Source organism: Setaria italica, chromosome V (genome assembly GCF_000263155.2).
Source record: "Setaria italica strain Yugu1 chromosome V, Setaria_italica_v2.0, whole genome shotgun sequence".
Classification (NCBI taxonomy): Eukaryota; Viridiplantae; Streptophyta; class Magnoliopsida; order Poales; family Poaceae; genus Setaria; species Setaria italica.
This window is the reverse complement of record NC_028454.1, coordinates 23,125,015-23,141,623: the sequence shown is the minus strand read 5'-3', so window position 1 is coordinate 23,141,623 and position 16,609 is coordinate 23,125,015. Positions and strand designations below refer to the sequence as shown.

The 16,609-nt window shown below is 45.1% G+C and overlaps 1 protein-coding gene across 1 annotated transcript; it reads right to left on the bottom strand.

The window, feature by feature from the left end:
* Positions 1–307: 307 nt before the first annotated feature.
* On the bottom strand, positions 308–1,666 carry LOC101762739. The gene has a single exon (XM_004971818.1). The coding sequence runs from the start codon at positions 1,664–1,666 to the stop codon at positions 308–310; it is 1,359 nt and encodes a 452-aa protein (XP_004971875.1).
* Between the last annotated feature and the right edge of the window lie 14,943 nt (positions 1,667–16,609).

Here is a 16,609-nt window from a genome sequence, read left to right as displayed (position 1 = left end):
TTACTAAAAGAACATCTTCGTTCATTGCTTCCATTCTATTAAGAAACTGCACTTATAAAGTTAAAAAGAATCACTACTATAACATGAGAATAATATTTTTAAGCGAACACACAAGATGAACCAGATGGAAGTACGGAACTAAAAATAACAATGCTTTGGATACCAATTTCGAATAACGTGCCGACTACATGAAGCTCATAGAACTTCGTTACAGCATCATATTATTTCCCAACGGTACGCAGCGCTAGCTATTAGTAGTTTATCCCCGGCCCATATGCTGCAGTGACTCGACTGAAATGTCAAGGAGTCAAGGACAGAACCAGATGGGAGGCGAGAACTTGGACTGTGGTTCAGAAAGAATGCTCCAACGAGTGCCAATAATCTCGCCCCCAGTACTGCGTCGGGCTTCATCTTCTGTCATCTCGACAACAGATGATTGCTGATTTCCATTATCACCATTGACGAACCTGGTCAGATAGGTTTTTGCACCATATGTAGCAGGGCGCATGTTTGCACTTGGAGCATCCAAACTTGGCCGAACAGTAGTACCACGCATCGAGTACATACCCATATCACTGGAAGGGTACTCAGCTTCGTTCTGGAGACACGGCATCACATCGAACTCAGCATCGTCCAAGTAGTAAATGCTGCCACCATTGAAGCCATGGAGCTGAGATGCTTCGAACGCCCTAGAACATCCTCGCCCAACGAAAAGCACCCGGCCATCCAAGTTGTCTAACTCCATCCACGATGCCCTATGATCGCTACTGATCTGCATCTCAAAAACTCTAAACAGCAACGTCCGGCGCGCCCCAGTTTGGTCATCGCGGGAGTAGTAGCGCAGCACCTTGAGCAGCTTCGCCCGGGACACCACTAGGTACCCGGTACGGCAGGTGGACGCGGGCAGGGAAGACAGCATGGTGTCCGGAGCTTGCTCCGGCATCACGTACTTGATGGATTTTGCTCGGACCACGTACTTCATGACGGTGGGAGCGCTCTTGACCTGAATGATGTCGAAGCTGAGCACCTGAACGTCCCCTAGCCCCTCGAGGACATAGAATCCCCGCTTCTCTTCTTCTTCTCCTGCATAGTAGACCATGTCCTGGAGGCCGTCAATCTCAGGGTAGGCAAACCAGTGCGAGTCCCCTGGACAGCAGAAGGCGACGTTGGACGCGCCGCAGACAAGGGCCCCGGCGACGCAGTGCGCCGCCGTTGGCGCCGCGGAGAGCATCACGGCGCGGATCAGCACCGGCGTCACCCTCAAGATCGGCGACGGCAGTTGCATCAGCCGGTGGGGGAGACCGACCCTGGCACCGGAGAAGATGTTGGCAAGCAAGTGCCCCCCGAAGGGACCGAGCGCGACGGCGACCCAGCCGCCGGGATGGGAGCCGCAGAGACGCTCGCGGCGGAAGTCAGCCGGGAGGCTGCGGATCCGGCGCCTGAGGCCGGAGAAGAAGCTGAAGATGGACGGCGTCGAGGAGGGAGACGGCAGGAGGAGCCAGGGGATCTGGCTGCGGACCGGTTTCGCCAGCTTCGCCGCCTCTCGCCAGCGCTGGCAGACGGATGCGAAGGACGCGCGGTCGGCCTGGCAGCACAGCCCGGCGATGATGAGCAGGAGCAGATCGATGGCGAGGCCTTCGGCCCATGGTGCCGGCGGCGAAGCCATGGTCTGCGCAGTGGATGGAGGGGAATTAGGTCAAGGAAATGGAAACGGCCGTCCGCCGCCGCGACACTCGTGGCTTTGTAAGGGCGAGGCGGGGCGGCGCGGGGCGGGGCCAGTATGCTATTTTTACTGATCCAGGGAACATCGCTGACTGGTGGGACTGCATTTCCATTCTAGGAGTGCGTACTGCCGTCGTCGCCAAAACAGTTCTATATTCACACCAAGGCCCAGGCCCAGATCCAGTTGAAATGATTTTTGCATTTGCTCAAACAAAAATGATTCTTCCAACTCTATGAATAAGAATTACTTTCTCTTGCATTTGTTTCTAAATTTCCATTGCCCTTTGACTTGGGAGAAACTTAAAAAATCACTAGATGTAAAGAACACGCTTCTTTACTACTCCGTTTTATTTATAAGGCATGATATAAAATAGCAAGATCTTCCAAATTACACTTTCACCATTCATTTATCTTACATTATATTATTTATGGTTATAAACTTATAATTATTGGAGAGTGCATTTGATTACAAATCTAACAATTTAAAGTTTACATTACAAATATAAAAAATTGCTGCCTAAATTATTGGTCAAGCATTGCTAGATGATTGACCTTCAGTACCGGTCAGGAAACTCGTTTAGTGTCGGGTGCCCGACTGGTATCGCTTCTTCAGTATTTAGTACCGAGCCACTCAACCGGCACTAAATGTGCCAATTAGTATCGGTTGGTACTACCAACCCATACTAAACTGCAAGCCACGTCGTGCTGTTGTGAGCCGCAGTTTAGTACCGGTTGGTTTCACAAAGGTTATTCTTCTTCTATTTTCCCTTTTGTTTTAATTCATATTGACATCCCTTTGCGTATACTAGTAATATTACATTGTTACATAATATAGGAATATAAAATGTATATACACTTCAAATATTACAAGTATTCCAAATATACAGTATATGTCCGCATCCGAGTCCTCATCATTTTGAAGAATACCCACACTTGTTCTATCATAATATAATTCTACCTTGGGATTTACAACCTCCTCCAAAAGGAATCCAAAGAGTCGTTCTTGAATTGTCCTGATTTGTTCAAGAGCAAAGAGTTTTTTCAGTCGCATAATCTGCCATGTGCAAACATTATTATTTTAAATCAATATGTGTGCAAAATGAAAAATAATAAATTGTTATGAATTGTGTTTACATACTTTGAATTGGGCCGTCATCATTTGCTTAGGACCTACAAAGCTGTGGATGAACTCACATACGTAGTATCCACATAAGTTGTTTCCATCCTCATGTCTCAAAAACACTGTATACATGTATGTATGTATATATATATATGGAAAAAGAAGTTATGAAATATTCGTGGTGTTTAAAGAAATAACACTAGATGTCCAAATTGAAGTCATACCAGAAAGTCCAGTCCTGATATATATGAAGTTCCTCCTTGTGCGGTCCTAGGTGTTTTTTAGAAGCGATCCCATGCTTTGTTAAATAGGTCAATGAGGCTTTGCTACTCTTCTTTTTTTTTCTCCGCTTCGAGTCCAGCACTAGGACCAAGATTTGATTAATCTCAATAACAAGTAGTATCCAATGAAGATGTTCATATACATTTACACAATCAATGTTAAATATACTTATTATTAACTTGAACAGATGAAAAAAAATGGTTGAAGGAGTCACTTAAAGTTGTACGGCAAACATATGAATTGCATGTGATGCTACTTATTCACGAAGGTGAATATATTCTTCATGATCTGATTTGGCCATTTCATTGCACAATGCTCTTTTATAACATGCGGGTTCATGAAACCGACATTATAGTATTTTTTTTCTCCAGCAATATTGAATCTCCATTCTACATGATACAAAATAAAAGAGGGGATGAGATGGCAAACAGTGAATAGAGCTAGGATATAGAAATGAGAGCAAACACTTATAGAGACCATGCACTTATGAGAGACTTGTCAAGGGTGTTTTGATGGTACAAGAAATAAAGACTATCAAACTCAAAACATATGTCATCTGGCCCTCGACGAAAGTAATGATGATCTCAAACCCAAGTAGCTGCATCTATGTACCATTTATGCAAGCTTTTGGTAAACAAACCCCTCAGCCTAAAAGCCTTGCATGTCTAGATATTGGTGGAGTAGTTACCACCTGACGGTTAAGTTTTGCTTAGTATTAGTATACTCAGCCTTGCTTGTGGCTTATCTTTTCAGGTAATATGATAGATGTTGATGATTGTGTTGCTAGCTTGATTTGGCTGATCCAGCTCCCTCTGGGTTGGATGGTCATGTGAGACCCATCCTCGGAAGGCGAGGATCGCGGTTATTGATATCATGGCTGGCTTCGTCGTGATATTTTGTATCGAGAGTAGCTTCCGCATGAACTTTTCCGCTACTAGAACACTCTGAAAACTATGTTTGTTTTTTTGAACTTGTGTTGTAATAAATTAAAGTGAGACCTATGTTTACTTCAACTAGAATGTTGTGATCTCTGGACTCACCGTCAAGTGAGTATGCTTTGTGGCGATCCAAGTTAAGTTGTTTATCGAGTATAATCCAACAGACTACCGGGTTAACTTGATTAAAGTGTTGATTCGCATGTGAGGTAAAGTTAAGAGCACTTTAGCCAGGTTTATTTAGGTGGTTCTGCCACACCCACACCCACCTACTTTAATCTATGGCGCTATCTTTACCAATTGAAATCGGTAAACACCAAGGGTAGGAAGGAGCGGGTTATTGTGGGGGCTAGATTCTCATTGCTGTAACATCTCTGGTTTCTAGCAAAGCAAATCAAGGGTGATCAAAGCCATTAAGCAAACAAATCACCTTTTAACTTACTTTGGTCGCTTGTTAAATTTCAAATGCACCTTAATTTTCTAAGTGTTGAAAATGTTCTGAAAAGCACTAATCTGGGGGTAGAAGTGGAAAACCAAATTTTATTAAGAACTCAACTTTTGGCCAATATGAAAGATGTAGAACACTTGAAAACAAACAACTTTTGTTATTTGCACACCTTCTGATTTTTAGTGGAAGGCCTTCAAATTTTAAATCCAAAATAGACAAATTTGGGGAAAAATACAAGTAAACCATGTTCGGCGTTCTACCGAAGTTTGCTCAGGTTTATCTCAAAAACTAGCTAGTTTTTGCACCATGGGCTTTTGTAAAAGTTGTAGGGTATAGTTTGGGTAGAAACTTTTACATTTGGAGATTTTGAAGTTTGAATTCAAATTTTGGAGAAACTTTGCCCAAAACCGGCAGCCCTCACACGCCACCACGTCACTCACGTGCCCCCGCGATACGGTGATTGCACACGGCGCGTTCCGACGTGCCGCGTCATGACGTCCCGTTCACGTAGAGCCACCGGCCAACCATCGCCGGCGATGGGACCCGACGAGCTCGTTGCTCGCCCGATCATTGGCCAGCACCATCTCCCCTCGCACACTGCAGGATCTCCTCCGGCCACTCCTTGCACAGCGCCGACGTGCGCCTTTGCCCGCGCTCGTGCTCGAATGCCACATCACCGCCGCCCTTGGCTCCGCCGCCCGGCCACTCGTCACCAGTGAGGCGACAACACGGGAGAGCCCTCACAGCCAGTCCTTTCGCGCGACAGAAAGGATTCTCGCAGCGCCAAATCCTTCACGGCCACAACTTGAAACTCGCCCATGTGCACGCGCCGCCATGATCAATCGCCACGCGCCCAGCTTTCCTCCGCCCGTCGCCGGCCGCCTCCGTGCACCCTCGATGGACCCCAGCCACGCTGATGCCCCCTAGCCCCTCCTCACACCCTCCCGCGCCTATAAAGGCACCCTTGCCCCTCACCGGCGCTTCCCCGCCATTTTCCCCCTCCGCCAGAAACTCCGCTGTGCCGCTAGTAGCATCGCCGTGGAGCCACGCTCACCAGCCCTCCCCAAAGCCTCCTAAGCCACCTAGTGTTTCACGCGTACGCCACCTGAGCTTCCAAAGCCACCCCTCCTCCGCGCTGGAGAAGAACTCCCTCCGCCGCGCTGGAAGCCTCGCCATGGACCGTCGCCGCCAAGCCTCCTCCGCCCGTGTTTCCTTGAACGCATCGACTCGTGGTGAGCTCCTGAATACACCCGTGCCCTTTCCACACCCCCTCATTGCTGCTGCTCGCCGGAATCGCGCCGGCAAGCCGCAGGCCAGGCCAAGGACCCAATTATTTGGTCCCAACTCTTTCTAGGGTCTTAGATGCAAAGGATAGGGACCTTGTTGTGAGGATTCAAAAGATCTAGGGGCCCCTTCGTGAAACACTTTTCCCTTTTCTATTTTAAAATAGATTAAAAAGGCTGAAAACTTGAAAATGTGTAGGAATTTGTAGAAAAATGGTAAAAATATGAAATCAATTTTTTTATACTCCTGATTCACATGTCTGACTAGGAAAAATACTTGCTTCTATGAGATATGTGTTTTACCTTACTTAAATAATCTACATGTGGTTTAATGTACTTAAAATGTGATAAATAGTTTTCATGCTCAATAAATCCTGGCAAATTTACAGTAGCCTCTGCTAGAGTTGGTAACCCTTCTGTAAAATTTGTGGAACCAGACTGTTGGTGAAGCTCTAGTTAAAAATCTTTCTTGATGTTTTGCAATTTAATGTTGTTTGGGTTTTAGTACATTTTGTAAAAGTCAAATGCATCTCAAATTCTTGCGGTAGATCACTTGGGTAATAATGAAGCTTCGGTAAAAATTTCAAAACCATAGCTGATCAAGTTCTTCCAGAAACAGTTATTGAATTTTAATAGCTAGATAATTGGTTAATAACAAATGTTAAATAGGAAGGGTTGAATGGAAAATGCTAGTTTAAGTTGTTTAAAAATTTAGAAACAGGATAACTTTCCAAATGAATTTTGAGCAACCCCAAAATGACCCCCACCTTCCTTTGTGAAGTTTAAGTGGTTAAAAGTTTATATGTGTACAGAATCACCATCAAGTTTAAATCCTTTTCTAGGTGAATGTGGTTGTTATGGACTTTATACTTCAGCAAGAATATATGAAATGCATCCTGCATATGAAAGCATGAAATCTTGAGTTATTGCATACGCATCTCGTGTAGAAGCGAACATTACCGATGGGACGTACGAGCTACTTCCAGCAACTGAGGAGGAACCTTCTGTAGAGCTGCACCAGATCGAGGCCGAGCAAGACCCCAGCCAAGCTTCCAACGACCCGCAAACTAACCTAGTTCAGGAAGGCAAGCCTTGGAGCATGACCCTGAATTTAAAATTTATGCAATACTTGTCATACTTATGTTTGTGCATTTAAGTTCATAGGAGTTGATTGAAACCTTAGCTGCATGAACTTAAGTACCTATGTTTGAACACTAGTATGATAGGTCTAGTAGATGCAATGCTAAATAGGGACTCGGTAAAAGTCGAGTGATTTCCTGTCACTCGCGAGTCATAGGAGTTGCCTGTTTACTTATGTTAAAATCATAAGGATGATGGGAGGGGCCGGGCATTTGGTTCTGAATTGGTGGAATTGCCCCATCTGTCTAGGAGAAAGCTTCTAAGGTCAAAATGTGTTTAGAGCTGTGGTCAAGTGTTTGAAAGCACTAAGCTCGTACCTAGTATGGGATGGGGAAGCCTAGTACATGATTGAACCGGGACGTGAGCAGCCCGCCCCACTCTCTCTAGGACTTGGTTCCCTTGATGCATCATGTGGGTACAAGGGCAGTCATGGTATGGTGTCGTCCGGGACTGTGGGGCATTGTATCCAAGGGAGGTGGGTATGGCACGTGCTTGGGAATTGAAGGGGACGACTAACATATGTGGACCCATCCTGGTACGCATCCGTCATGGGTTTAGGTTCATCTTGCAAGGTTAAGAAACTCGATTCAAATCATCTCCCTCTCACAGTTTGAGACTACTTGACTGCACTTCTGCACTTAGTAAGAAATGGAATAGAGAAAGATTGCTTAATATTGATGCTTGAATTAATTTTGCTTGTTCACCACGCTTGCTTAGAATAGGTGCTTACTTAGAATGGTTATGCAACTAGAACCTGATGCTAAAACTTGAAAGTAAGGACTTACTTTAGATGGTTTTGGCAAAACCAACCCCTCTGCCAAACATCCTTGCATGTCTAGGAGTCCGTGGATTAGATATCACCTGACAGGTAAGTCTCGTTGAGTATTAGTATACTCAGCCTTGTTTGTGGTTATATTTTCAAGTAATGTTCATCTTGAAGAAATGGTAGCTAGTTTGACTTGGCCGACCCAACTCCCTCCAGATTGGACGGTCGAGTGGAACCCATCCTCGGTCGGCGAGGAAAATGGTGATTGATATCATGGTAGGCTTCACCATGGTATCTTGTATCGACGTTAGACTACCATTTTATTTCCACTGCGTGAACTCTGAAACTCTATTTTTATGCATTTGAACTTCTGAGTTGTAATAACTGAATTTGGTACCTGTAATAATTTTCTGAATTGTTGTAATCTGTAGACTTGCCTTCGTGTGAGTATGCTTTGTTTCGATTCGAGACAAGTGGTTTATCGGGTGAAACCCGACAGACTGCCATTTTAGTTCGATTAAAGTGACCATTCACATTTGAGGCGAGGTTGAGTACACTTTAGCCGAGTTAATCTTGGTTGTTCAGCCATAGCTGGCATTAGAGCCGGAAAAGCATATCCCAAAGAAAGCAACATGCCCTAAACAACTTTTTCAATAAAACCTGCAAGAAACCTGGAACAAGTTTGTTAAGGATGAAGTTAGTACGAGAAGCCCTAGGGAATTTTGGGTTGTTCTAGGTGGCTAATTAACTATTGGTTATCTTATACTGACTTCCAGCACATTAACATTCTGTCAAAACTTACTTTCTTGCACAACGGTTGGTGCAGGGGTACGGCGATTGCTGTAACGTACCCACGGCACCATATGCAAATATGGTGGCGGTACCCAAAAATACAATGGTTGCCATAGGGGTACGGCGATTGCTGTAACGTACCCCCAACATCATATGAAAATATGATGGTGGCACATAAAAAGTGAATATGCTCTCTCAGCGTATGAGCGTTGCCTGTACAACAAAAATCGTGCGGGTGCCGTTTCTATAGTGAATGGTAATGAATGTGAATGCTTTCGTGAGTGCTGGCACGAAAGGTTCAATTGTACAATGGTCTTCTACAGGTACACTAACCACGATTACGTAAGTTAACAACGGTTAGAAAATTCAACTAGTTATTATATTGAGAGCCGTAATTGTTACCTTGCCACCAGCACTAACCCCGTAAGTCCAAGCTTTTGGCAGTTGTTGAATTGGTGAGGACAATTAGGTCATGCAAGAATCATATTCAAACTTTCGAAATGAAAATGTAAAACAACCTTGCATGAGTATCATGTTAACTTATAAAAGTTCTCACAAGAATCTGTTACCAATCACTAAGGATTATCTAGCTGCTTGAAGTTTCAGCGGTTCGTTGTCTTGTCAAAATCTTTCGGGCTGTTAAATTGTGTTTACTCCAGAAACATTCTATAAGACAGTTGTTCCAAATCTCCTAAGTGAAATGCTATAAAAATTTCATAAATTTTGGTCAATTGGAATTCAAGATATGCTTAAATTGGCAACCCACTTCTTGCTGTAAATTCCAGAATGCACCACTGATAAGGATTGAATTTTTCAAACCCCTTTGGGTGTGCTTCTGTCAAGCACCATAAACACAAAGTTGTAAAGAACAGAGCAGAGCACCTTCTGGTAAAATTGCGAAAATTTTGGGTAACTGGTTTCGGAGTTATGGTCAGATTTGTGTTACACTGTTGCATAAATTCCAGACTAGACCACAATGTGAAAATCTGAGTTTATCACCTTTTTAGAGGCTGTTTTAGCAATTATGTTGAATACCAAACTTGTAGACAACTATCTGAGGAACCTTCTAGTAAAGTTTGAGAAATTTTGGATGGATATGTTTTGAGTTATGGTTATTTCTCTGACTTTCCAGAAATCTATTTTTACTTTTGCTAAGTGATTATCTAGTTCTCACACGTTCTTCAGTTTTTGTTCTCCAGATGGCTGATCCGACCTATGTCGTTGTGGACATGGACGGACGGGTGCACTCGGAGTGCCTACACTGGGAAGGTTTTCCTTTCATTTTGTCAGACACCTTGCCCACCTTGTTACTCAGGCAGAGAGTATGAGGGGTATGGGGGTACCCTGCTGCAACATGCACCTTGCTTTGCTCCCTCACCCCGAGCACCCGGAGTGGCCACGCCTCAAGGCTGTGACTGTCGCGTATCGCTTGGATGACACTTGGGAGACAGCCGCTCTCGAGGGACTCATGCTGTTTTGCCGACAGCACCCCACCGAGATCGTCCTAGACCCGATAGGGTTGTTTTCGGCACACGATCGTGACGACCCTATGTGGCTGGACTTGATGGAGAATATGGAGTTGTTGGATTTCTTTTGTCCTCAGAAGACCATCGTCATGTCAGCCAGGTGCATGAACACACTCTACAGACTGCAGGATCTCAGAGGTATGGCTATGGCTAGGTTGATAGACCTGGAACAGGCCAACCAGATATCGCTCCTGAGATCACATGGGAGATGGCAGACTTGTCCTTGCAGTTAATAGGCAAGGGAGTTTAGATTGTAGAGATGGAGACATAGATTGGAGAGTTGTTGCAGGAGTTAGAGGATCAGGAGGCCGACATGGAGATGTTGGCGGACCAGTACTACGATCTAAACATGGAGTTGGCTAATGCCAACGATCACCTAGAGATGTACCACTTGGAGCAGGCCGCTATGCAGGCACCTCTTGAGGCCATGGATGAGGAGGAAGACCCCGAGGAGATTGAGAGAGTCTCTAGCATGGACTTTGAGAGTGCAGCATCGCAGCCACCACTTGGGGCAGCTCTCTCTCGTATGATTAGCAGTGCCTCCGTTAACAACCTCGATGACTTTTAGGTGTTTAGAGTGGTTGTATGTACTCCTCGGTGTAGCCTACTTTTGGATAGTGGTGTAATAGGATAACCTAGAGTTGAGTATGATTTTGTGTAGCAGGTGCTACAAAGGTGACCTTGATTGTGGATGTGATTGCAAACACTATCGATGTTGTAACCACCATAATTATGACAAATTTCCAGCAGCTGTTAGTGTTTGAATTTCCCCCTTTTATGTTCATCTCTGAGCTATGAAATGAATACAAAAGTTGTGAGAAATTTCATAATCTAACTGCTCACAAAATTTCAGCCCCTTTGGTTTTGCCAAACTTGAGCTATGAGTAAAATCCCACAGCTCAGCCTGCTAAAAACAGCCAGGACAGATGCCTACATGGAATTTTTTCGACCTTGTTAACTCTTGTTTTGGTCTCTTAGTAAAATACCAAAGTTGTCATCCACAAAATTTTCTACTCACTAACCAAAGATGAGAAATTGTGGGCACTTGAATTGGAGATATGAATTTTCTCCTAAGCAGCAGTTTTTTCTGCCTGCAATGTTGACTGCGCAATGAACTTTTACATTCCGCATATGATTTATCTTGTTTCATTTGCTCATGGACAAGCTTCAAAATTATGTGACTAATGAAAAAAGTTCACTCTTGCAGATGGTGCATGGAACCCGTCAGACCCCCGCTGGTTTTGTGCCAAGCAGTAGTGAGCAGCAGCAGACACCACCACCACGACCACCTCCCCCGTCTTCGATCGAGGCGATCGTCGCTGGCCAGACCGAGCTCCTACAACACCTAGTCCAGGGCTAGCAGCAGCAACCGCCAAAGGGTGGGAGGCATGCCCACCAGCCTCGTGTGGTGAGCTACGAGGAATTTCTAGGCACTTAGCCTCCTCTGTTCCACTAGATAGAGGAGCCGCTTCACGCCGACGCTTGGATTCGGACTGTTGAGTCCAAGTTCACGCTCCTCACAGCACCTTGCCCCAAAGAGAACAAGGCAAGGTTTGTGGCATAGCAGCTACGTGGTTCGGCGCAGCAGCTGCGTGGTTCCGCGCAGCTATTGTGGGACCACTACCATGCCATGCTACCGGCTGACCACGTGGTCACGTGGGAGGAATTGAAGACCGCGCTCTGGGGCCACCATATCCCTGAAGGTCTGTTGGAGAGGAAGTTTAACGAGTTCCTCGCTCTTTTACAGGGCACACGCAACGTGTTGCAGTATGCCCAGTGTTGGGATACGAGGTAGGCTACACTAGCGCAAATCAAAATTTTCTACCGCGTAAACCAGGAAAACTGCCGTATAAGGATCACGGGATTACCACTCGACGCAATGATGCGGAAGATGTAGATTCGCGTCGATGCAGCGATGTCGATCAGCATAGTCATACGTAGTGTTGGAGGTATGCCCTAGAGGCAATCATAGAGATGATGATATTCCATTTGTATCCATGATTTGTATGTTGTGTTCATTGAATATCCATTGAAGGCTACTTGAATTGATTTGCAATTATGTGAATTGTATGTGAAACTCTTTACTTGTATGATTATTCTAAAGTTGTCCCTAGTCGGAGTTCATGTGAGGACACACATGAATATTAGACTAGCACATGTATTAGTTGATGACTATGTTTCACAAGTCATGGACATGGAGATGTTGAACTAATAATGTGGACACATGTGGAGACATGTGTTAGGACTGACCCAACACAAGAAGTAGTTCTCTCTTTAAACAACATATACGCTTTGTCCTTAGACCTGAGATTGTCGCATGTATTCTAGATGTGGATCGACCTACTTAGGGGCTATCAAACGCTACGCCGTAACAGGGTAGTTATAAAGGTAGCTTTCGGGTTTGTCAAGAAGCATGCTATGAGACATGGTCAATCAAGATGGGATTTGCCCCTCTTTGATTGAGAGTGATATCTCTGGGCCCCTCGAGTGATCGGATCCGAAAATGCATGGCCATGCTACGTACGGTTAACCTACAAAGGGATTCCGAATCACAGGATCGAGAAAGAGCGGTCGGCTTGAAGCTAGACCAAATATCGTGAGGCAAAGGGAATAGCATGTATATTATGTTGTGATGGTTCGTCTGATATGATCTTCGTGTGCGTATAGGAGTTGGCACATCTTGCTAGAGGCCGCTACCGACTATTGGGCCGAGTAGGAGTACTCGGGCCATGTCTATACGTATCCGAACCCATAGGGTCACACACTTAAGGGGCTGGAAGCCCAATTCGGATCTGATCCGAGTTGGATTAGGTTTAGAAGTACTAATGGGCCTCGGATCCAGAGGCCCGTCAGGAACCTCTATAAATAGAGGGGTGGGGGCGCCCTAGGGTTTACACCTTTTTGGCGAAACACACCTGCCGCGCCTCTCACGCCCTCGCCTGTTGCAACTCGCGGATCTAGCAGTCCGGCTTGCGACGCTTCCTCCCTACACGTGTGGATACCTTGGAGGTGTTGCGCTTGCAGCACTTGGACGAGCCGCCGACGAGCCACCGACGAGCCATGACGAGCCGACGACGAGCCGTGGCACTGGAGGCGATCTTGCTGCACGTGGACGAGCTGCTGGACGTGATCGACTACGTACGACTACGTTGATCGACTACGTACGACTACGTGATCGTCTTCACTGCATCGACGCATATCTACATCTTCCGCACCAGTAGTGCGTCGAGTGGTAATCCCGTGATCCTTATACGGCAGTTCTTCCTGGTTATACGCGGTAGAATTTTTGAATTGCGCTAGTGTAGCCTACCTCGTATCCCTACAGTGGTATCAGAGCCGTAGCTGCTTAGTTTTGGATTCGGGATGTGTGCATATGGAGATATGCGAGTTTTCCGTTTGATCTATGTCCTGGTTTCGTGCCCTTGCTGCAATGGTAGTGTAACGACATACTCCTACCGGTCGGTTTCCGCCATCGGAGTTAAGTGATACACGTAAATCCAGTTGCAGTGAGCGAAGATCAATATGATTGGTCGAATCGAAATCCAGGGTCATACGCCAGGCGCATTAGATGTGCAATAGTAGATGGGATCTACTGTCGTGGTCGGGATTTTTGCCGTATGCGTATGCTTCGGTAAATCAGCCGTAACTTTTCGGTACGATCTCGGATCGGGGCGAATTTTATATGAAAATTGATCTACAGAAAAAGTTACACATGAAATTCAACGCCTTGCCATTTTCGGCGAAATTAGATTTCCCAAATTCGGCTTGGAAGATGGAGTTTCGGGCATCCGAAGTTTAGAACGTTAGGACGCCTAACTCTGTTTTGCAGGATGTTTGTATGTATCTTGTGATCAGTATGGCCCCCTTGTGTATATGATGCATGTTTGTAACTCATTCGTGCCCTGCGTGTCGCGCGTACGGCAACACGGCAGGAGCCATATGTGTTGTCACTTTATTGTATTTAATGGTCTACGTACCAATCTGTGATGATCCAAGCAACTATGTAATCTTCATTACTAGATTCTTTACTAGCTATTAGGCGTAATAGCATGTTCTAGTTCTTGGAGGACTCATCACCAGGAGGATGGCGCACATGGAACATGGAGATCACCATGGTGAACAGGTTCTATGGAGATGGAGATCACCATATGAAAACGGGCAATACTGTGTCACAGCTGTGTGAATGCTATTCTGTTTATGTTTTACTTTCTGCATGCTGTGATGTTAGAAGTAGAACGATCCCTCACAAAGTTTAAGTTAGTATACCCTCCCAACTAAAACTTGCACCGTCCCATGTCTTGTACAATTAGTGGTGGGTCTATGAAATTAGGGTGCCACTAGTTTTCCTTGACTAGACGGGTTTGTGTCGGACACTTACACGCATAAGGGTTGGTTTGCTTAACAAGGTTATCTTAACGGTTAAGGACCTTGGGGCATAAAGGTTGGGCGCCGAGACATAGAGATGTGACCAAACAACAGGAGTCATATGTGATATGATTAGCAAAAGTTGCTTACCGATCTACCTCGTTTGCTAGCGGTGATGCTAAAGCTCACTAGTAGACTTGTTAGTTGTGGATCCTGAATCACTAAGTTTCAATAGAGGGATATTGATTTTAGTGGGAGTAGATTCTGTTAAAATAGTTTAATGTAATTTGCTCTATCATGGATACGTTTGTCTTAGTGTATTTTGCATTACTTTTGTTGTAGATTAAATGGCACCTAGCAACACCACCACATCGTTTGCCTTGCGTTCGGTCCTTGAGAAGGACAAGTTGAATGGAACAAACTACTCGGATTGGATCCGTAACCTGAGAATTGTTCTCAGGGCCGATAAAAAGGAAGATGTTCTAGACACCCCACTACCACCAGTACCTGCTGATGATGCATCTGCTGCTGTTAAGGCTGCTTACAAGAAGGCATTTGATGCTAATCTTGAGGTAAGCTGTCTTATGCTTGCTTGCATGGAACCCGAGCTGCAGATGCAGTTCGAAATAAATCATGAGGCACACGATATGATCATGGCGCTCAAGGACATGTTCCAAACACAGGCTAGGACCGAAAGGTTCAATGTGTCCAAAGCCTTTCTGGAGTGCAAGTTAGCAGAAGGCGCAGCAGTAGGACCACATGTAATCAAGATGGTTGGTTACACTCAGCGATTGGAGAAGCTGGGCTTCCCAATGGGCAAAGGGTTGGCCACTGACTTCATTCTTTCATCTCTTCCGCCTAGCTATGGGAACTTCATCTCGAACTACCATATGCATGGGACGGAGAAGGGTTTGAATGAACTGTGTGGTATGCTCAAGACAGCAGAGGTAGACATCAAGAAAAGCGCTAGTACCAGCCATGTGATGGCTATACAGAACAAGCCTAGCTTTAAGAAGAAGGGCAATTCTTGGAAGAAGAAGGGCAAGGCTGGAACGTCCAAGCCAAACCCAGCGCCCAAGGTTAAAGCTGGACCTGGACCTGCTCCAGACAAAGAGTGCTTTTACTGTCATGAACTTGGTCACTGGAAAAGAAACTGCAAGCAGTACCTAGCTTCCTTGAAGAATGGCGGAAGTAAGAGTACTTCTACCTCAGGTACACTTGTTGTTAATGTTATAGACAACATATTTCTCGCTGATACAATTATTAATTCTTGGGTATTTGATACCGGATCGGTTGCTCATATTTGCAATTCGATGCAGGGAATGATAAGAAGTAGAAGCGTGGAAAGAGGAGAAGTTGATTTCCGCGTGGGCAATAATGCAAGAGTTGCTGCGTTGACCGTCGGAACGATGCAACTCCACCTCCCATCAGGATTTATTATGGAGTTGAATAATTGTTATTTTGTTCCTAGTTTAAGTCGAAACATTTTATCTCCTTCATGCTTGATGAAGGATGGTTATTCATTTGCGAGTGAAAACAATGGTTGTGTGATCTCTAAGAATAATATGTTTATGGCTTTTGCACCCATTGTGAATGGATTATTTGTTTTAAATCTTGATGGTTCACCTGTGTGTAATGTAAGTGCTAAAAGGCCTCAGCCTAATGATTTGAGTCCTACCTACTTGTGGCATTGTCGTTTGGGTCATATAAGTGAAAAGCGCATGAAGAAGCTCCATTCTGATGGACTTCTAACTTTGTTTGATTTTGAATCATACGAGACATGTGAGGCTTGCTTGCTAGGCAAGATGACCAAGACGCCTTTCACAGGATTTCCTGAGAGAGCAGTAGACTTGTTGGAACTCGTACATAGTGATGTATGCGGACCAATGAGCACGACGGCTAGAGGAGGATTCCAATACTTCATAACTTTCACTGATGATTTTAGTAGATATGGCTATGTCTACTTGATGAGGCACAAGTCTGAAACCTTTGAAAAGTTCAAGGAATTTCAGAATGAAGTTGAAAATCAGCGTGGCAAGAAAATTAAGGCCTTACGATCTGATCGTGGAGGCGAGTATTTGAGCCACGAGTTTAGCAATCATCTAAAGAGTTGCGGAATTGTTCCACAACTTACGCCGCCTGGAACACCTCAGAGAAACGGTGTGTCCGAGCGACGTAATCGAACTTTGTTAGACATGGTTCGATCAATGATGAGCCAGCCGGACCTACC